This window comes from Dendrobates tinctorius, unplaced genomic scaffold, assembly GCF_039654945.1.
Source record: "Dendrobates tinctorius isolate UK_male_01 unplaced genomic scaffold, ASM3965494v1 ptg000054l, whole genome shotgun sequence".
NCBI lineage: Eukaryota > Metazoa > Chordata > Amphibia > Anura > Dendrobatidae > Dendrobates > Dendrobates tinctorius.
This window is the reverse complement of record NW_027361722.1, coordinates 2,908,512-2,930,296: the sequence shown is the minus strand read 5'-3', so window position 1 is coordinate 2,930,296 and position 21,785 is coordinate 2,908,512. Positions and strand designations below refer to the sequence as shown.

Below are 21,785 nucleotides of genomic sequence, written 5' to 3'. Positions count from 1 at the left end.
AGCCCGGGAGGGAGCGGAGCCGGGAGCTGCCCCCTGATAGTGCGGAGCCCGGGAGGGAGCGGAGCCCGGGAGCTGCCCCCTGATAGTGCGGAGCCCGGGAGGGAGCGGAGCCGGGAGCTGCCCCCTGAAAGTGCGGAGCCCGGGAGGGAGCGGAGCCCGGGAGCTGCCCCCTGATAGTGCGGAGCCCGGGAGGGAGCGGAGCCGGGAGCTGCCCCCTGATAGTGCGGAGCCCGGGAGGGAGCGGAGCCGGGAGCTGCCCCCTGATAGTGCGGAGCCCGGGAGGGAGCGGAGCCGGGAGCTGCCCCCTGATAGTGCGGAGCCCGGGAGGGAGCGGAGCCGGGAGCTGCCCCCTGATAGTGCGGAGCCCGGGAGGGAGCGGAGCCGGGAGCTGCCCCCTGATAGTGCGGAGCCCGGGAGGGAGCGGAGCCGGGAGCTGCCCCCTGATAGTGCGGAGCCCGGGAGGGAGCGGAGCCCGGGAGCTGCCCCCTGATAGTGCGGAGCCCGGGAGGGAGCGGAGCCGGGAGCCGCCCCCTGATAGTGCGGAGCCCGGGAGGGAGCGGAGCCGGGAGCCGCCCCCTGATAGTGCGGAGCCCGGGAGGGAGCGGAGCCGGGAGCCGCCCCCTGATAGTGCGGAGCCCGGGAGGGAGCGGAGCCGGGAGCCGCCCCCTGATAGTGCGGAGCCCGGGAGGGAGCGGAGCCGGGAGCTGCCCCCTGATAGTGCGGAGCTGGGAGGGAGCGGAGCCCGGGAGGGAGCGGGGCCGGGAGCTGCCCCCTGATAGTGCGGAGCCCGGGAGGGAGCGGAGCCGGGAGCTGCCCCCTGATAGTGAGGAGCCCGGGAGGGAGCGGAGCCGGGAGCTGCCCCCTGATAGTGCGGAGCCCGGGAGCTGCCCCCTGATAGTGCGGGGCCGGGAGCTGCCCCCTGATAGTGCGGAGCCCGGGAGGGAGCGGGGCCGGGAGCTGCCCCCTGATAGTGCGGAGCCCGGGAGGGAGCGGAGCCGGGAGCTGCCCCCTGATAGTGCGGAGCCCGGGAGCTGCCCCCTGATAGTGCGGAGCCCGGGAGGGAGCGGAGCCGGGAGCTGCCCCCTGATAGTGCGGAGCCCGGGAGGGAGCGGAGCCGGGAGCTGCCCCCTGATAGTGCGGAGCCCGGGAGGGAGCGGAGCCGGGAGCTGCCCCCTGATAGTGCGGAGCCCGGGAGGGAGCGGAGCCCGGGAGCTGCCCCCTGATAGTGCGGAGCCCGGGAGGGAGCGGAGCCCGGGAGCTGCCCCCTGATAGTGCGGAGCCCGGGAGGGAGCGGAGCCCGGGAGCTGCCCCCTGATAGTGCGGAGCCCGGGAGGGAGCGGAGCCCGGGAGCTGCCCCCTGATAGTGCGGAGCCCGGGAGCTGCCCCCTGATAGTGCGGAGCCCGGGCGGGAGCGGAGCCCGGGAGCTGCCCCCTGATAGTGCGGAGCCCGGGAGGGAGCGGAGCCCGGGAGCTGCCCCCTGATAGTGCGGAGCCCGGGAGGGAGCGGAGCCCGGGAGCTGCCCCCTGATAGTGCGGAGCCCGGGAGGGAGCGGAGCCCGGGAGCTGCCCCCTGATAGTGCGGAGCCCGGGAGGGAGCGGAGCCCGGGAGCTGCCCCCTGATAGTGCGGAGCCCGGGAGGGAGCGGAGCCCGGGAGCTGCCCCCTGATAGTGCGGAGCCCGGGAGGGAGCGGAGCCCGGGAGCTGCCCCCTGATAGTGCGGAGCCGGGAGCTGCCCCCTGATAGTGCGGAACCCGGGAGGGAGCGGAGCCGGGAGCTGCCCCCTGATAGTGCGGGGCCGGGAGCTGCCCCCTGATAGTGCGGAGCCCGGGAGGGAGCGGAGCCGGGAGCTGCCCCCTGATAGTGCGGGGCCGGGAGCTGCCCCCTGATAGTGAGGAGCCCGGGAGGGAGCGGAGCCCGGGAGCTGCCCCCTGATAGTGAGGAGCCCGGGAGGGAGCGGAGCCCGGGAGCTGCCCCCTGATAGTGCGGAGCCCGGGAGGGAGCGGAGCCGGGAGCTGCCCCCTGATAGTGCGGAGCCCGGGAGGGAGCGGAGCCGGGAGCTGCCCCCTGATAGTGCGGAGCTGGGAGGGAGCGGAGCCCGGGAGGGAGCGGGGCCGGGAGCTGCCCCCTGATAGTGCGGAGCCCGGGAGAGAGCGGAGCCGGGAGCTGCCCCCTGATAGTGAGGAGCCCGGGAGGGAGCGGAGCCGGGAGCTGCCCCCTGATAGTGCGGAGCCCGGGAGGGAGCGGAGCCGGGAGCTGCCCCCTGATAGTGCGGAGCCCGGGAGGGAGCGGAGCCCGGGAGCTGCCCCCTGATAGTGCGGAGCCCGGGAGGGAGCGGAGCCCGGGAGCTGCCCCCTGATAGTGCGGAGCCCGGAGCTGCCCCCTGATAGTGCGGAGCCCGGGAGGGAGCAGAGCCCGGGAGCTGCCCCCTGATAGTGCGGGGCCGGGAGCTGCCCCCTGATAGTGCGGAGCCCGGGAGAGAGCGGAGCCGGGAGCTGCCCCCTGATAGTGCGGAGCCCGGGAGCTGCCCCCTGATAGTGCGGAGCCCGGGAGCTGCCCCCTGATAGTGCGGAGCCCGGGAGCTGCCCCCTGATAGTGCGGAGCCCGGGAGGGAGCGGAGCCGGGAGCTGCCCCCTGATAGTGCGGAGCCCGGGAGGGAGCGGAGCCCGGGAGCTGCCCCCTGATAGTGCGGAGCCCGGGAGGGAGCGGAGCCCGGGAGGGAGCGGAGCCGGGAGCTGCCCCCTGAAAGTGCGGAGCCCGGGAGGGAGCGGAGCCCGGGAGCTGCCCCCTGATAGTGCGGAGCCCGGGAGGGAGCGGAGCCGGGAGCTGCCCCCTGATAGTGCGGAGCCCGGGAGGGAGCGGAGCCGGGAGCTGCCCCCTGATAGTGCGGAGCCCGGGAGGGAGCGGAGCCCGGGAGCTGCCCCCTGATAGTGCGGAGCCCGGGAGGGAGCGGAGCCCGGGAGCTGCCCCCTGATAGTGCGGAGCCCGGGAGGGAGCGGAGCCCGGGAGCTGCCCCCTGATAGTGCGGAGCCCGGGAGGGAGCGGAGCCCGGGAGCTGCCCCCTGATAGTGCGGAGCCCGGGAGGGAGCGGAGCCCGGGAGCTGCCCCCTGATAGTGCGGAGCCCGGGAGGGAGCGGAGCCCGGGAGCTGCCCCCTGATAGTGCGGAGCCCGGGAGGGAGCGGAGCCCGGGAGCTGCCCCCTGATAGTGCGGAGCCCGGGAGGGAGCGGAGCCCGGGAGCTGCCCCCTGATAGTGCGGAGCCCGGGAGGGAGCGGAGCCCGGGAGCTGCCCCCTGATAGTGCGGAGCCCGGGAGGGAGCGGAGCCCGGGAGCTGCCCCCTGATAGTGCGGAGCCCGGGAGGGAGCGGAGCCCGGGAGCTGCCCCCTGATAGTGCGGAGCCCGGGAGGGAGCGGAGCCCGGGAGCTGCCCCCTGATAGTGCGGAGCCCGGGAGGGAGCGGAGCCCGGGAGCTGCCCCCTGATAGTGCAGGGCCGGGAGCTGCCCCCTGATAGTGCGGAGCCCGGGAGGGAGCGGAGCCGGGAGCTGCCCCCTGATAGTGCGGGGCCGGGAGCTGCCCCCTGATAGTGAGGAGCCCGGGAGGGAGCGGAGCCCGGGAGCTGCCCCCTGATAGTGCGGAGCCCGGGAGGGAGCGGAGCCGGGAGCTGCCCCCTGATAGTGCGGAGCCCGGGAGGGAGCGGAGCCGGGAGCTGCCCCCTGATAGTGCGGAGCTGGGAGGGAGCGGGGCCGGGAGCTGCCCCCTGATAGTGCGGAGCCCGGGAGAGAGCGGAGCCGGGAGCTGCCCCCTGATAGTGAGGAGCCCGGGAGGGAGCGGAGCCGGGAGCTGCCCCCTGATAGTGCGGAGCCCGGGAGGGAGCGGAGCCGGGAGCTGCCCCCTGATAGTGCGGAGCCCGGGAGGGAGCGGAGCCCGGGAGCTGCCCCCTGATAGTGCGGAGCCCGGGAGGGAGCGGAGCCCGGGAGCTGCCCCCTGATAGTGCGGAGCCCGGAGCTGCCCCCTGATAGTGCGGAGCCCGGGAGGGAGCAGAGCCCGGGAGCTGCCCCCTGATAGTGCGGGGCCGGGAGCTGCCCCCTGATAGTGCGGAGCCCGGGAGAGAGCGGAGCCGGGAGCTGCCCCCTGATAGTGCGGAGCCCGGGAGCTGCCCCCTGATAGTGCGGAGCCCGGGAGCTGCCCCCTGATAGTGCGGAGCCCGGGAGGGAGCGGAGCCGGGAGCTGCCCCCTGATAGTGCGGAGCCCGGGAGAGAGCGGAGCCGGGAGCTGCCCCCTGATAGTGCGGAGCCCGGGAGAGAGCGGAGCCGGGAGCTGCCCCCTGATAGTGCGGAGCCCGGGAGGGAGCGGAGCCGGGAGCTGCCCCCTGATAGTGCGGAGCCCGGGAGGGAGCGGAGCCGGGAGCTGCCCCCTCATAGTGCGGAGCCCGGGAGGGAGCGGAGCCGGGAGCTGCCCCCTCATAGTGCGGAGCCCGGGAGGGAGCGGAGCCGGGAGCTGCCCCCTGATAGTGCGGAGCCCGGGAGGGAGCGGAGCCGGGAGCTGCCCCCTGATAGTGAGGAGCCCGGGAGAGAGCGGAGCCGGGAGCTGCCCCCTGATAGTGCGGGGCCCGGGAGGGAGCGGAGCCGGGAGCTGCCCCCTGATAGTGCGGGGCCGGGAGCTGCCCCCTGATAGTGAGGAGCCCGGGAGGGAGCGGAGCCCGGGAGCTGCCCCCTGATAGTGCGGAGCCCGGGAGGGAGCGGAGCCGGGAGCTGCCCCCTGATAGTGCGGAGCCCGGGAGGGAGCGGAGCCGGGAGCTGCCCCCTGATAGTGCGGAGCTGGGAGGGAGCGGAGCCCGGGAGGGAGCGGGGCCGGGAGCTGCCCCCTGATAGTGCGGAGCCCGGGAGAGAGCGGAGCCGGGAGCTGCCCCCTGATAGTGAGGAGCCCGGGAGGGAGCGGAGCCGGGAGCTGCCCCCTGATAGTGCGGAGCCCGGGAGGGAGCGGAGCCGGGAGCTGCCCCCTGATAGTGCGGAGCCCGGGAGGGAGCGGAGCCCGGGAGCTGCCCCCTGATAGTGCGGAGCCCGGGAGGGAGCGGAGCCCGGGAGCTGCCCCCTGATAGTGCGGAGCCCGGAGCTGCCCCCTGATAGTGCGGAGCCCGGGAGGGAGCAGAGCCCGGGAGCTGCCCCCTGATAGTGCGGAGCCCGGGAGAGAGCGGAGCCGGGAGCTGCCCCCTGATAGTGCGGAGCCCGGGAGCTGCCCCCTGATAGTGCGGAGCCCGGGAGCTGCCCCCTGATAGTGCGGAGCCCGGGAGGGAGCGGAGCCGGGAGCTGCCCCCTGATAGTGCGGAGCCCGGGAGAGAGCGGAGCCGGGAGCTGCCCCCTGATAGTGCGGAGCCCGGGAGAGAGCGGAGCCGGGAGCTGCCCCCTGATAGTGCGGAGCCCGGGAGGGAGCGGAGCCGGGAGCTGCCCCCTCATAGTGCGGAGCCCGGGAGGGAGCGGAGCCGGGAGCTGCCCCCTCATAGTGCGGAGCCCGGGAGGGAGCGGAGCCGGGAGCTGCCCCCTGATAGTGCGGAGCCCGGGAGGGAGCGGAGCCGGGAGCTGCCCCCTGATAGTGAGGAGCCCGGGAGAGAGCGGAGCCGGGAGCTGCCCCCTGATAGTGCGGGGCCGGGAGCTGCCCCCTGATAGTGAGGAGCCCGGGAGAGAGCGGAGCCGGGAGCTGCCCCCTGATAGTGCGGGGCCCGGGAGGGAGCGGAGCCGGGAGCTGCCCCCTGATAGTGCGGGGCCGGGAGCTGCCCCCTGATAGTGAGGAGCCCGGGAGGGAGCGGAGCCCGGGAGCTGCCCCCTGATAGTGCGGAGCCCGGGAGGGAGCGGAGCCCGGGAGCTGCCCCCTGATAGTGCGGAGCCCGGGAGGGAGCGGAGCCGGGAGCTGCCCCCTGATAGTGCGGAGCCCGGGAGGGAGCGGAGCCGGGAGCTGCCCCCTGATAGTGCGGAGCTGGGAGGGAGCGGAGCCCGGGAGGGAGCGGGGCCGGGAGCTGCCCCCTGATAGTGCGGAGCCCGGGAGAGAGCGGAGCCGGGAGCTGCCCCCTGATAGTGAGGAGCCCGGGAGGGAGCGGAGCCGGGAGCTGCCCCCTGATAGTGCGGAGCCCGGGAGGGAGCGGAGCCGGGAGCTGCCCCCTGATAGTGCGGAGCCCGGGAGGGAGCGGAGCCCGGGAGCTGCCCCCTGATAGTGCGGAGCCCGGGAGGGAGCGGAGCCCGGGAGCTGCCCCCTGATAGTGCGGAGCCCGGAGCTGCCCCCTGATAGTGCGGAGCCCGGGAGGGAGCAGAGCCCGGGAGCTGCCCCCTGATAGTGCGGAGCCCGGGAGAGAGCGGAGCCGGGAGCTGCCCCCTGATAGTGCGGAGCCCGGGAGCTGCCCCCTGATAGTGCGGAGCCCGGGAGCTGCCCCCTGATAGTGCGGAGCCCGGGAGGGAGCGGAGCCGGGAGCTGCCCCCTGATAGTGCGGAGCCCGGGAGAGAGCGGAGCCGGGAGCTGCCCCCTGATAGTGCGGAGCCCGGGAGAGAGCGGAGCCGGGAGCTGCCCCCTGATAGTGCGGAGCCCGGGAGGGAGCGGAGCCGGGAGCTGCCCCCTCATAGTGCGGAGCCCGGGAGGGAGCGGAGCCGGGAGCTGCCCCCTCATAGTGCGGAGCCCGGGAGGGAGCGGAGCCGGGAGCTGCCCCCTGATAGTGCGGAGCCCGGGAGGGAGCGGAGCCGGGAGCTGCCCCCTGATAGTGAGGAGCCCGGGAGAGAGCGGAGCCGGGAGCTGCCCCCTGATAGTGCGGGGCCGGGAGCTGCCCCCTGATAGTGCGGAGCCCGGGAGGGAGCGGAGCCGGGAGCTGCCCCCTGATAGTGCGGAGCCCGGGAGAGAGCGGAGCCGGGAGCTGCCCCCTGATAGTGCGGAGCCCGGGAGGGAGCGGTGCCGGGAGCTGCCCCCTGATAGTGCGGAGCCCGGGAGAGAGCGGAGCCGGGAGCTGCCCCCTGATAGTGCGGAGCCCGGGAGAGAGCGGAGCCGGGAGCTGCCCCCTGATAGTGCGGAGCCCGGGAGAGAGCGGAGCCGGGAGCTGCCCCCTGATAGTGCGGAGCCCGGGAGGGAGCGGAGCCGGGAGCTGCCCCCTGATAGTGAGGATCCCGGGAGGGAGCGGGGCCGGGAGCTGCCCCCTGATAGTGAGGAGCCCGGGAGGGAGCGGAGCCGGGAGCTGCCCCCTGATAGTGCGGAGCCCGGGAGGGAGCGGAGCCGGGAGCTGCCCCCTGATAGTGCGGAGCCCGGGAGGGAGCGGAGCCGGGAGCTGCCCCCTGATAGTGAGGAGCCCGGGAGGGAGCGGAGCCGGGAGCTGCCCCCTGATAGTGAGGAGCCCGGGAGAGAGCGGAGCCGGGAGCTGCCCCCTGATAGTGAGGAGCCCGGGAGGGAGCGGAGCCGGGAGCTGCCCCTTGATAGTGAGGAGCCCGGGAGGGAGCGGAGCCGGGAGCTGCCCCCTGATAGTGAGGAGCCCGGGAGGGAGCGGAGCCGGGAGCTGCCCCTTGATAGTGAGGAGCCCGGGAGGGAGTGGAGCCGGGAGCTGCCCCCTGATAGTGAGGAGCCCGGGAGGGAGCGGAGCCGGGAGCTGCCCCCTGATAGTGAGGAGCCCGGGAGGGAGCGGAGCCGGGAGCTGCCCCCTGATAGTGCCGAGCCCGGGAGGGAGCGGAGCCGGGAGCTGCCCCCTGATAGTGAGGGAGCCCGGGAGGGAGCGGGGCCTGGAGCTGCCCCCTGATAGTGCGGAGCCTCTCCCTCTCCTCCAGTTTTCGGATCTCTTTCTCGTTTCTGCAGGAACCATGCGGAAGAGCTCGGCCTCTAACCGGCAGTCCCTGCAGCCGCTGCGGGTCCAGGACTCCAACCGTCTGACCACTCCCCAGACGTAAGTGCTGCCTGTTGCAGCAGAACTGTTTTAGCCTCTACATTTATTTTACTCATTTATATAGCGCCGATAATTCTGCAGCGCTTTACGGTTTGCACACATTCTCATCACTGTCCCCGGTGGGGCTCACAATCTAAATTCCCTATCAGTTTGTCTTTACTCCAAATGATGAATGTGTTCAAAACTCCGTGGGATGAACCCGGTATACCCAGAGGAAACCCACACAAAACTGGGGAGAACATACAGATTCCTTGCCGGGATTTGAACCCAGGACCCCAGCGCCACCGTGCCGCCCCACATGACCCCTGTGCAGCGGGGATCCCCCCTGCTGTGAAAACGCAATTAAAGTTGTTTATTTGATGGATTGCAGATCAGGCACGGCTGGCAGAGGTGTTTGTGAGATGACAGACTTATTGCCGGGGGTGGAGAACCTATCACGGTTTTCCTCACTGTGACCAGAAATAGAAGCAGCCTGCCTTAGATAAAGCTCCAGTATTAACCCCTTTCTGCCATCCGACGTACTATCCCGTCCATGTGCCCTGGGCCCCTATGCCCATGGACGGGATAGTATGTTGGCGCGATCAGCGGCGCCCACGTGGTGAGCGCCGCTGATCGCGGCCGGGAGTCAGCTGATTATCACAGCTGACACCCGGCACAATGTGTCAGGGGCGGTCACGGAGCGCCCCCGACACGTTAACCCCTTGCACACCGCGATCAAACATGATCGCGGTGTACCGGGGGTTAAAGGGAAGCATCGGCAGGGAGGGGGCTCCCTCCGTGCTTCCCTGAGCCCCCCACGGCAGCGCAATGTGAAGCGCTGCTGCGGGGGGCTCCTTTCCTCCAGGCCCCCGAATCCAAGATGGCGACGGGGGCTTGAGGAAGCTGGCTTCCTCAGTGCCTGCAAAGCGCAGGCATGAGGAAGCCTGCAGTGCCTGTGTCAGATCGCTGATCTGTCACTGTGATGTGACAGATCAGCGATCTGTCACAGGACAGTGATGTCCCACCTGGGACTATTTAATAAAGTAAAAAAAAAATAAAAAGTGTTAAAATAATTTAAAAAAAATCGCCAAATAAATTAGAAAAAAAAAAAATATTCCCCCAATAAATCCATTTTTTGGAAATAATTAAAAAAAAAAAAATAAAAGTACACATATTAGGTATCACCGCGTCCGTAACGACCCGCCCTATAAAACTGTACCATTAGTTAACCCCTTTAGCGAACCCCTTAAAAAGTAAAAATAAAAAACGAAGCAAAAAATGATTTATTATCATACCGCCAAACAAAAAGTGCAATAACGCGCGATCAAAAAGACGCATATAAATATCCATGGTACCGCTGAAAACGTCATCTTGTCCCGCAAAAAACGAGCCGCCACACAGCATCATCAGCGAAAAAATAAAAAAGTTATAGCTCGCAGAATAAAGTGATGCAAAAATAATTATTTTTTATATAAAATAGTTTTCATTGCACAAAACCGACAAAAACATAAAAAAACGACCTAAATGAGGTATCGCTGTAACCATACTGACCCAAAGAATAAAACCGCTTTATCAATTTTACCGCACGCGGAACAGTGTAAACGCACCCCCCGAAAAGAAATTCATGAAACGCTGGTTTTTGTTCATTCTGCGTCCCAAAAATAGGAATAAAAAGCGATCAAAAAATGTCACGTGCCCGAAAATGGTACCAATGAAAACGTCAACTCGTCCCGCAAAAAATAAGACCTCACATGACTCGGTGGGTCAAAATACGGAAAAATTATAGCTCTCAATATGTGGTGATGCAAAAACTATTTTTACAATAAAAAGCGTCTTTTAGCGTGCGACAGCCGCCAAACATAAAAACCGCCATAAATAGTAAATCAAACCCCCCGTTATCACCCCCTTAGTTAGGGAAAAATAATAAAATAAAAAAAAATGTATTTATCTCCATTTTCCCGTTAGGGGTGTGTTGGGGTTAGGGTTGGAGTTATAATTGGGGGGTTTCCACTGTTTGGGCACATCAGGGGCTCTCCAAATGCAACATTGCGTCTGATCTCAATTCCAGCCAATTCTGAGTTGAAAAAGTCAAATGGTGCTCCTTCCCTTCCAAGCTCTGCCATGCGCCCAAACAGTGTTTTACCCCCACATGTAGGGTATCAGCCTACTCAGGACAAATTGCAAAACAATTTTTGGGGTCCAATTTCTCCTGTTACCCTTAGGAAAATAAAAAATTGGGGGCAAAAATATCATTTTTGTGGAAAAAAATGATTTTTTTATTTTCACGTCCGTGTGTTATAAACTTCTGTGAAGCACTTGGGGGTTCAAAGTGCTCACCACACATCTAGATAAGTTCCGTGGGGGGTCTAGTGTCCAAAATGGGGTTACTTGTGGGGAGTTTCAATAGTTTAGGTACATCAGGGGCTCTCCAAACGCACATGACACCCGCAGACCATTCCATCAAAGTCTGCATTCCAAAACGTGTCTGCTTCCCTTCCGAGCCCCGACGTGTGTCCATACAGTAGTTTTCTCCCACATATGGGGTGTCAGCGTACTCAGGCCAAATTGGACAACAACTTTTGGGGGTCCAATTTCTCCTGTTACCCTTGGGAAAATGAAAAAATTGGGGACTAATTGATCATGTTTCTGGAAAAAATACGATTTTTTTTATTTTCATGCCCGGGCATTATAAACTTCTGTGAAGCCCTTGGGGGTTCAAAGTGCTCACCTCACATCTAGATAAGTTCCTTAGTGGGTCTAGTTTTCAAAATGGGGTCATTTGTGGGGGGTTTCCACTGTTTAGGTACATTAGGGGCTCTCCAAAGGCAACATGACACCCGCAGACCATTCCATCAAAGTCTGCATTCCAAAACGTCACTACTTCCCTTCCGATCCCCGACGTGTGCCCATACAGTAGTTTTCTCCCACATATGGGGTATCAGCATACTCAGGACAAATTGGACAACAACTTTTGGGGTCCAATTTCTCGTGGTACCCTTGGGAAAATAAAAAAATGGTGACTAAAAGATCATGTTTGTGGAAAAAATACGAATTTTTTATTTTCACGCCCGGGCATTATAAACTTCTGTGAAGCACTGGGGGGTTCAAAGTGCTCACCACACATCTAGATAAGTTCCTTAGGGGGTCTAGTTTCCAAAATGGTGTCATTTGTGGGGGGTTTCCACTGTTTTGGTACATCAGGAGTTTTCCAAACGCGACATGGTGTCCGATCTCAATTCCAGCCAAAAACGTCAAATGGCGCTGCTTCCCTTCCGAGCTCTGCCATGCGCCCAAATAGTGGTTTACCCCCACATGTGGGGTCTCAGCGTACTCAGGACAAATTGCACAATAACTTTTAGGGTCCTGTTACCCTTGGGAAAATAAAAATTGGGGTGAAAAGATCATTTTTGTGGAAAAAATATGATTTTTTTAATTGTACCGCTGTACGTTATAAACTTCTGTAAAGCCCTTGTGGGTTCAAAGTTCTCACCACATATCTAGATAAGTTCCTTGGGGGGTCTAGTTTCCAAAATGGGGTCACTTGTAGGGGGTTTCCACTGTTTAGGTACATCAGGGACTCTCCAAACGTGACATGGCGTCCAATCTGAATTCCAGCCAATTTTGCATTGAAAAAGTCAAACGGCGCTCCTTCCATTCTGAGCTCTGCCATGCACCGAAACAGTCGTTCCCCCCCACAAATCAGGTATCTGCATACTCAGGACAAATTGCACAATAACTTTTGCAGTTCAATTTCTCCTGTTACCCTTGGTAAAATAAAAAAAATTGAACCTGAAGTATTTTTTTTATGAAAAAAAGTTAGATGTTCATTTTTTTTTTAAATATTCAAAAAAATTCCTGTGACGCACCTAAAGGGTTAATAAACTTCTTGAATGTGGTTTTGAGCACTTTAAAGAGTGCAGTTTTTAGAATGGTGTCACTTTTGGGTATTTTCTATCATATAGACCCCTCAAAGTAGCTTCAAATGTGATGTGGTCCTAAAAATAAAATGGTGTTGTAAAAATGAGAAATCGCTGGTCAACTTTTAACCCTTATAACTTCCTAACAAAAAAAAATTTTTGTTCCAAAATTGTGCTGATGTAAAGTAAATATGTGGGAAATGTTAGTTATCAAGTTTTTTGTGTGCCGTATCTCTGTGATTTAAGGGCATAAAAATTCAAAGTTGGAAAATTGCGAAATTTTCAAAATTTTCGCCAAATTTCCGTTTTTCTCACAAATAAACGCAAGTTATTTGAATGAAATTTTACCACTAACATGAAGTACAATATGTCACGAGAAAACAATGTCAGAATCACCGGGATCCATGGAAGCGTTCCAGAGTTATGACCTCATAAAGGTACAGTGGTCAGAATTGTAAAAATTGGCCCAGTCATGAACGTGCAAACCACCCTTGGGGGTGAAGGGGTTAATATTAGGAATTTTTATGAACTGTGTAGATATGACAGACATGAGACATATTTTCGGTGTTGTGACGAATGTAACACATTGTGTTACAACATCGGGCACTCGCAGAATCCCCTCCAAAGTAAATATCTATCCAATGGATGATGCTATCCATGCCATGTTTCCTCTCTATGGATAGATAAAATAGTGATCCGAATCATGACAATAATATCTCCCTCCTGGGATCTTCAGGTTGAAGATATGAAAACTGGGGAGCCTAGAATTTTCTGAAGGAACTAGCCACATCACTGACTAGCCCTGTTATGAGTGACTGAAGTGGAGGTATGTGGTTGTGACTTGTGTTAAAATCAAAAGACAAACTATGATCAGTGCTGTCCTGGGTCACTGTGCTGTGGTTCTGTATTGTTACCCCTCCCCCAAAAAATGGAAGAGCTCCCCCTTATAACAGACAGAGCCAACCCTGCGCCATCAGGTTAAGTACATTTCTCCCCTTTATGTGATTGTTTATCTAGTATTGTTTGTTCCCATTTTGTTTCATCTTGTATATTTTTTGTAAACTCTGCCTACTTTTCTGGATTAAATACAGTGACTTGCGAAAGTATTCCACCCCAGAGCTCCCCCCCCCGGCTTTTTACCTATTTTGTAACACTACAGCCTGTTTGTAATTTTTGTTTTTTCTAATCAGATTTGTGTGTGATGCATCAGCACTAAGTAGTCTACGTTGATGAAGAGAGAAAAATAAATGCATAAATAAAATTTATGGGATAAAGCAACTTGCACTTGGCATGTGAATGTGTATTCACCCCTTTTGCAATGAATCAAATCACTAAAAAAAAAAATTCTGGTGCAAGCAATTCCCTTTATAAGTCTCATGCTTGGTGACAAGATGTCCCCCTGTGTGCAATCTAAGTGTCGCACGTCTGTCTGTATATACACTTTATCTTTCCTGACAGGCCGCAACACCATTAACAAAGCATCACTAACCAGACGCCACCATGAAGGCCACGGAGACCTCCAGGCGCCACCATGAAGGCCACGGAGACCTCCAGGCGCCACCATGAAGGCCACGGAGACCTCCAGGCGCCACCATGAAGGCCACGGAGACCTCCAGGCGCCACCATGAAGGCCACGGAGACCTCCAGGCGCCACCATGAAGGCCACGGAGACCTCCAGGCGCCACCATGAAGGCCACGGAGACCTCCAGGCGCCACCATGAAGGCCACGGAGACCTCCAGGCGCCACCATGAAGGCCACGGAGACCTCCAGGCGCCACCATGAAGGCCACGGAGACCTCAGCAAATTTGTCTCTGGACTTGTTTGGAGGGTTGGTTTATAAATAATATCCCAATCTCTGATGATCCTTCGGAGCACCATCAAATCCTTTATTCTCAAATGGAAAGAACATGGTATCTCAAGAAACCTGCCAAGAGAGGGCGCCCACCAAAAATCAGTCTGACCAAAGGGGGCATTAATCATAGAGGCAGCACAGAAACCAAAGGTAACCCTGCAGGAGCTGCGGAGTTCCCAAGCAGAGACTGGAGCATCTGTCCATATGACCAGAATAATAACAATACTCTGCATAGAGGTGATCATAGAATCGTAGAGTTGGAAGGGACCTCCTGGGCCATCTGGTCCAATCCCCTGCTCAAAGCAGGATTCCCTAAATCATCCCAGTCAGATGTCTGTCCAGCCTCTGTTTGAAGACTTCCAGTGAAGGAGAACTCACCACTTCTCGTGGCAGCCTGTTCCACTCATTGATCACTCTAACTGTCAAAAAGTTTTTTCTAATATCTAATCTGTGTCTCCTCCCATTCAGTTTCATCCCATTGCTTTTAGTATTTCCTTGTGCAAATGAGAATAAAGTTGATCCTTCTACAATGTGACAGCCCTTTAGATATTTGTAGACAGCTATTAAGTCTCCTCTCAGTCTTCTCTTTTGCAAACTAAACATTCCCAAATCCTGCAACCTTTCCTCATAAGACAGGGTTTGCAGACCGGTCACCATTCTGGTCGCTCTTTTCTGAACTTGCTCTAGTTTGTTGATGTCTTTTTTAAAATGTGGTGCCCAAAACTGGACACAATATTCCAGATGAGGTCTGACCAAAGAGGAGTAGAGGGAAATAATGACTTCACGTGATCTAGACTGTATGCTTCTGTTTATACATCCTAGAATTGCATTTGCCTTTTTTGCTGCTGCATCACACTGTTGACTCATATTCAGTCTGTGATCTATTAGTATGCCCAAGTCTTTTTCACATGTGCTGTTGCTTAGTCCTATTCCTCCCATTCTGTATATGCTTTTTTCATTTTTATTGCCCAGATGTAGTACTTTGCATTTTTCCCTGTTAAAAATCATTCTGTTAGTTGCTGCCCACTGCTCCAGTTTATTTATATCTTTTTGAATCCTCTCTCTTTTATGGAAGAGTGTGCAAAAAAAGCCATAACTTGCACACAACTTGTAATGCTTGTTTTGAGTTTGCTGAACGACATGTGGGAGACTTCCCAATTGCATGGAGGAAGGTGCTGTGGTCAGATAAGACCAAACTTGAACTTTTTGGCCACCAAGTTGAACACCATGTCGAGTGCCAAACCAACGGCTCAGCACACCAAGAACACCATCCCCACAGTAAAACATAATACCAACAGAGAAGAAACTGGACATAGGTCAAGAGGAGTCCGAAAGAAGGATGACGCAATTGGATTAAGAATAAAACACCTTTATTAACCCCGCTGTTCTGTTTGGGTCCATATGACCCGAAATGAAATTTGAGACCCTGCAGATGTGAAACTTGTGATTAACTGACCTATCCTCATTTGAGGCGTTCTTACTATTAGTGGTGTTGTTCTTTTTGTTTACTTCTTGCTACGCGCTGATGGTTACACGTGTCCTGTTCGGGTCAATACAACTCGATAACATTTTATACTGTTCATCAGGTCACTAATTATTTCTGCCTGCAAAATGTTTTTGTTTTCCTGTGTACTTCATCTCATTATTCAAAACGGTGGAGGTTTCACCGTTCTTATCGGTGAGCAAGTGCTCATCCCGTCATTTCTTTATCAAAGAGAAAGAGCTGAAAAAAATCAGGGTATGCGAGTTGTTCTCGATTTTTGACTCATGGACTAAAAGGGCAAAATGTCACATGTGACAACTTTTTCACATCCTACTAACTGGGCCAGATGTTGTGAAAAAGACAACTTGCCATGCTAGCTACTATAAGGCTATGTGCACACGCTGCGGATTCTGCTGCGTTGTAAAGTACCATTATAACCTATGGAAACCGCAGTGCACGTGCTGTGGATTTTTCTGCGCGGATTGGCTGCCGTTTCAAATCCACATAAAGAATTGACATGTCCATTCTTTCTGCGGATTCCGCTGCGGTTTGCCATCTGCTCCATTGTAGAGGTGATAAACCGCAGGGCAAACCCGCAGGCTAATCCGCAGGTCTTCTGACCTGCGGATTTTACTAAATCTCGGAAAAATCCGCAGAGCATTCCGCAGCGTGTGCACATAGCCTAAGGAAAAACAAGCCAGACCTGCCACAAGGTATCCTTAGTAAGAGATGTGTATAGTTCTACTTTTTACTTTACCGGAGATACAACATTTATCTTACATTCCCCCCCAAAAAAAGCATGTAATTCTAATGAGCACAATGCAGCATGACAATGCAATAAGTCATCGAGAAGACAGAAAGCCGGACATGGTATTAGATGTGTGAGGTAGCGCTGTCATTCACATAGGGGATCACTCGCATAGCCGCCACAAAACCAGATCCGGCACGGGTTTTCCGTAAGACCATTATAGTCCATGCGGTTTATTTATGCAGCATAAACCAAAGCAAGCAACATAAAGTTCATATCAGCATAGCATCCTTGACAGAACTTCTCTCTGTCCTCCCTGTGGCCGCACAGGTTGGCATACACAGGCTCTTCAGCCTCATAGTTATCTCACCCACGTCCGGGTTTCATTATGGCTGTTTCTCCATGCTGCAGACATCCATTCCCTCCTGGGAATCACGCGGCACGTGCAGCCCTTACACACATCCACTCCACGTGCTGTTAGCCAGGAGACACATCTCCCAGCAGGACCTTTCACAACGGACCAACCAGGTCCCTGCATTCACCCCATGTGACCTACCCTGGCCACCTTATATGGTCCATAGCCACGCCCACCGGGTCACATGGCTATGACCTCATCGCAGGTCCTTCACACAGTCTTTTACTACAGGCGTTAAACACACCCCCTGGGTGGGTTTGTAGGTAACTGGGTTTGTAGGTAACTGGGTCTGCCCATCTCCCCAGTTACCTGGAGACTTCTCCCTGACACAATGAAACAGCCCCTCAGCAGTATCACTGCTGATCAATACACACCTAAGTCTCCATCTCAAGGCCACCCACCTTGAGATACATAATGGTCCCTCATGACTCTGCCATTCATCCTCTCTCCTCGGACATCCACACAGTGCCCCCTAGTGGACACAGTGGTCACTACTGCACAGATGATAATGCCACAAAAGGGGCAGCTGATACACTAGATCAAGCAATATCCACATACACATGCAAACACAAAACTAATCGTTGGCCAACGATATTTTACTTCTCATCCATTGCCGGGGTCGACGTATATCGCACCGCACTCTGATGATATCCGAGTGATGTGGGCTGTGTCACTCACCCATAGGCTTACATAGGTGTGAGTGCTACGAGACTCGGCCGAATGCCGTTAACAATCGCAGCATACTGCCATTTTACTCGCATGTAGAATATGGCCGAGGGGAAAAAAAAACGCTGATGGGAGCTGCCCCATAGATGAATACTGGTCCGAGTGCTAGGCGATGTTTTATCACATGGCACTCGTCCGTATTCCTCGCTAGTGTGACTCCGGCCATAGACACGTTTTCTCACCCTTGGAAGTTCAACCTGGTCTATGCCTTCCCACCAATCCCGATTCTGGCAAGGACTTTGCAGAAGATACGGTCCGATCAGGTCACCACGATTCTAGTCGTTCCTGTGTGGCCGGGAAGGAGTTGGTACAGCGCTCTGATGGACATGGCCCAGGAGGGTCGACTGCCGCTTTCCCAGAAAGACGACCTCCTCCACCAGGGTCCCCTGTTACATCCGGACCTTGACAGATTGAACCTTGCGGCCTGGCTGTCGAAGCCAGAATCCTAAGAGCAAAGGGACTCTCGGATGAAGTGATACAAACTCTCCGGAAGAGTAGGAAGCCAGAGACCAACGCCATTTATGGCAAGGATTGGAAGAAATTCTCGTCCTGGTGTTCTCAGAACATGCCTGATCCCTTCCATCCTAGCATTGCTCAGATTTTGGACTTTCTTCAAAAGGTGCTTGATCTAGGTCTTACACCTAGTACCGTGAAGGTGCAGGTGTCGGCTCTTAGTTCTTTCTTTGACCAGAACTTATCTAGTGATCGCTGGATAAAGCGGTTTATGACCTCAGCAGCTAGAATCCGGCCCAGACTTCGTAGCTAGGTGTGTAGGGTAGCCACAGGCCCTGTTAGTACAAGAGCCCTACTTATCAGTGACGTCAGATTATCCTCCGCTTCGCTCCCTCCTTTATGCCTAAGGTAGTCTCAGGTTTTCACAGAGGTCAGGATATAGTGCTACCCTCATTCTGCCCAATACAAAAGAGGCCTTTCACATCCTCGATGTTGTAGGGTGGTTCCCTACTATCTCCAACAGACCACCGAATGTGGGTGGATCGACCAAAACTTACTCATTCAGCTCTCGGGACGGAATAAGGGCAAGAAGGCAACTGAATACAATTGCCAATTGGATAAAACGAGCTATCTGTCTCGCATGCTCGTCACAGAATTAATCTCCTACATTACTGAAGGCTCATTGTGCACGTGCAGTATCCGCATCATGGGCAGAGAGAGGGGACGATCTGCTGAGCAGATATGCAGAGCCGCCACCTGGTCTTCTGTCCATACTTTTACCAGACACTACAGGCTAGATTTTAATAGGGATTTAACACTCGGCAGACGAGTTCTGCAGGCTCTGTCCCTCCCTAAGAAATTAAATTTATTACTCCGATGCTGCTGTCGTGGAAGGTGACTGGAGAAAATAGAATTAGTCTTACCGGTAACTCGGTTTCTAGGAACCTTCCATGACAGTTTTTCGTTTTTTAATTTGCAAAAATTTCTATATTTCGGTTTTGTTTTGGTGTTTTGTTTTGTTTTTTTGTTTTTTTTCAGTCAGGATGGGGTGCAGAGTGTAGATTAATGAGAAAAAAATGAACTTTTTTGAATTTACCAAATGGCTGCAATATGAGAGTGAAAAATGTAAAGGGGTCTGAATACTTTCCGTACCCTCTGTATATATTTACTATCGCCTATTCCATTGATATAAAAGTACCTGTTGATATCTATGTATTGCCTTGGTTGAGCATGTTCTGACCCACAGTAAAACATGTTGGCAGAATCGTGCTGTGTGGAAGATTGTTGGCAGCAAAGAAAGCGAAGATGGTGTGAAATACAGGGATATTCTTGAGCAAAACCTGTTTGTCTCAAATCACAGACCGACTGAGAAGTTCTCATTTCAACAAGACAATGACCCAGAGCATACTGCTAAAGTAATACTCGAGTGTTAAGGGGGGAAGCGTTAGAATGTTCTGGAGTGGCCGAGTGACAGCCCAGACCTTAATCCAATGGAGAATCTGTGGTCAGACGTGAAGGAGCTGGAGCAGTTTTGCCTTGAGGAATAGACAAAAATCCCTGTGGCCAGATGTGGAAATCTCAGATTTATCTAAAGAAACCTGCAGCTGTAATTGCCACAAAAGGAGGCTCTACAAAGTACTGACTTTAGAGGGTGAATAGTTATGCACACTGAGTTTTCACTTACCGTATTTTGTCATATTTCTTCTTTGCATCACAATAAAAAGAAAACCAAATGTTCATAATTGTCGCATGTTCTCTACATGAATTGATGCAAACCTCAAAAAAAAAAAAGTGAAAATCTAGGTTGTGAGGTAGCAAAACACAAAATATGGCAAGGGGCGTGAATACTTTGGCATGCCACTATATATAAAATTTAATAGCTCTGTTCCTCTTGCTCTGTAAACCGCACCCCTGAAGATTGCAGCTACTAGTTCCTTTTGTTGTTGTGGTTTTAGCAGTGACGTCGGTCTCGTTTGTATATATCATACGTTGGAGTCGGTGGTGTACATGCCATTTCTCAGTGTGAGTTCCCCAATAACCGGCCTAGTAATGGAAACAGCCACGTCGGTCAATTGTGCAGTTATCCTGACGATTAGTGGCAGCAGTAGAGACCTGTTCTGACAAGCCAGAGCCCCTGTCCTGCTCAGGAGGACATGCATGTACCGGCGAGGCGTTTCATCTTTTCTCTTCTGATTTTGTCTTTCACTTGTAGGAAGGAGCGACTGGGAAAACTGAGTATGAGCAAACCGCACTCCGGAGCCACCGACCGCAAGACCAGCTTCTTCGGGAGAAGGTAATGTCATTAAAATGCAGATGAGGTCTCCCGGCCGTGTTCAGTGACGTGTGATAAGGATGTGACCCGTACATTTCTCCTCCAGGACCAGTAATAACAGGAACAGTCAGTATGGGGCTTTTGGTGCCTCTGAGAAGATTAAGGACCCCCGACCGCTACACGATAAGTCCTACATCCAGCAGTGCATCCGACAGCTGTGCGAGGTGAGTGTCTTCGGCCTGCGTTATATCGCATCAGATCGCGCCTCCGGACGTGTGTGGGGGGGTCTGACCTAAAAATCCGTTCTCTATCCGATTGTGTAATGTGCCACCCAATCAGGAGACACGCACAAGCCCACACGCACCCGCTGTTTTACCACGTCAAAGTGACAGGGCGGGTACGCCCTTACTTGCGTAACGCTCACTAATATACAAATTAGGCACACTGAATACAGTTTTATGGTAAAACAATAATGTAACAATTTATTAAGATTACATCAGGATAATGCTGAATTATGGAATGGCAGATATGATATCACCCTGTTTTGTTAATTCATTTCATGTGAATCATACAATTAATATGAATTATTATAGTACATAGAGAAATAAGCATCAATACATTACCAAGTATTGTAGCATCACTTCTCCACTGGAGGGACCACAGTGTCAGCGAGAAGGAAATACTCTGGTCTTGTCATCACAGAAACGGTGCATCCACGATACCTTCGGGAAATGTCCCTACCTCGCTGACACAGGGTCCCCTTTTTTATACACAACTCCCACATCCTCCCCTATCGCATCTGTGCAGTATGTTTAGGCTGAATCCTCAGTATCTTGCCATTGCGCAATAGGTTTTCTTGATAACAGCACAATGCTTCAAGGTCTGTTTGTTATAGACTACTACAATCTTAGTTTGTTTGCACCAACCCAAGATCTGTTTGCCACTGGCATGTCTCTTATCAATAGCACAATGCTTCAAGGTTGTCTGTTACTGATTCAAAGTTCCCCCCCCATATGTTGCTTGTCACAAAGTTAACTCTTCATGATCATAGCATAACGCTCTAAGATGGTAGCATATGGGCAGCATGACTTCCATAATCACCTATTCTGAAAACTGGATACCTATCGTAACCTAGGCACACACTCATACTTGTCTCATGTGTATCACAATCGGTCCTTGATTATTGATGTCATGCATGACCATTGCTACATGAGACCATCAAAACATTTTGGTCTCCCTTGTCTCCGTGCATCATACTATTATTGAACACAAGACTTCCTTGTTCAAGCAGCATAAACATTCATTATCTGTACAGTTGTTATTTTTCCTATTGTCTTTGTAATTTTTTCTAGCACATGTGTAAGAATACACCACACAACTCTTAACCCTATATATATTAGAATACCACACAGAATTAGTTGGAAAGCTCCTTGTAGAATTCCCATCAACCAACCCCCAATTCCTTTAACCCAATTGGCCGGGTATAAAAAAGTATTCAGTATCCCTGTTTGTCAAAGCAAATATCACAGTGGTCACTTGTGTGCAAATTAGGATAATGAATCTTTGAAACACAGAGCTTCAAAGACCACAGAACAATTCCTTGTCTTATGGTATTAACACAGAGCAAACGCTTTGTGGCTCAGTATCAGAGTTCAGCATTAATGATATTACACCCTAGTATATTGCAATATATAGTGTTTGGATTCAAACAACCATATTTCATATTTGCAATACATTCCACCCTTGGTCTAATGACCACACTATATCAAAGCAGATTAACAATATATTACAATATGTAGGCTATAAGATATCCATATTTTTATTAGCACCACACCCGTGATTATTATTTACTCATAAGGGGAGGGTTGGGCTGTTTTCTTGCCCTTTGTTGAGCCTCTGTAAGATATATTTAATGTAAAGGGGCCCAACCTGCTGACAGTTTCCTTCTATGTATTACATGATGCAGCTGCAGTGCTAGCCAGTATATGTGAAACAATATGGACGAAGACCAAAACAAATCATTTTATTCTCTTTATTTA

At 55.0% G+C, this 21,785-nt stretch overlaps 1 protein-coding gene across 1 annotated transcript in view; it reads left to right on the top strand.

Annotated features, from left to right (window-relative positions):
- NDC80 (NDC80 kinetochore complex component) overlaps positions 1-21,785 on the top strand; it is a 64,431-nt gene that overhangs the window by 2,854 nt on the left and 39,792 nt on the right. The window contains exons 2-4 of the mRNA XM_073577011.1: positions 7,813-7,900; positions 19,687-19,767; positions 19,853-19,970. Coding sequence (XP_073433112.1) covers positions 7,818-7,900; positions 19,687-19,767; positions 19,853-19,970 — 282 coding nt within the window. The 5' untranslated portion in view covers positions 7,813-7,817. The remainder of the gene's footprint in view (positions 1-7,812; positions 7,901-19,686; positions 19,768-19,852; positions 19,971-21,785) is intronic.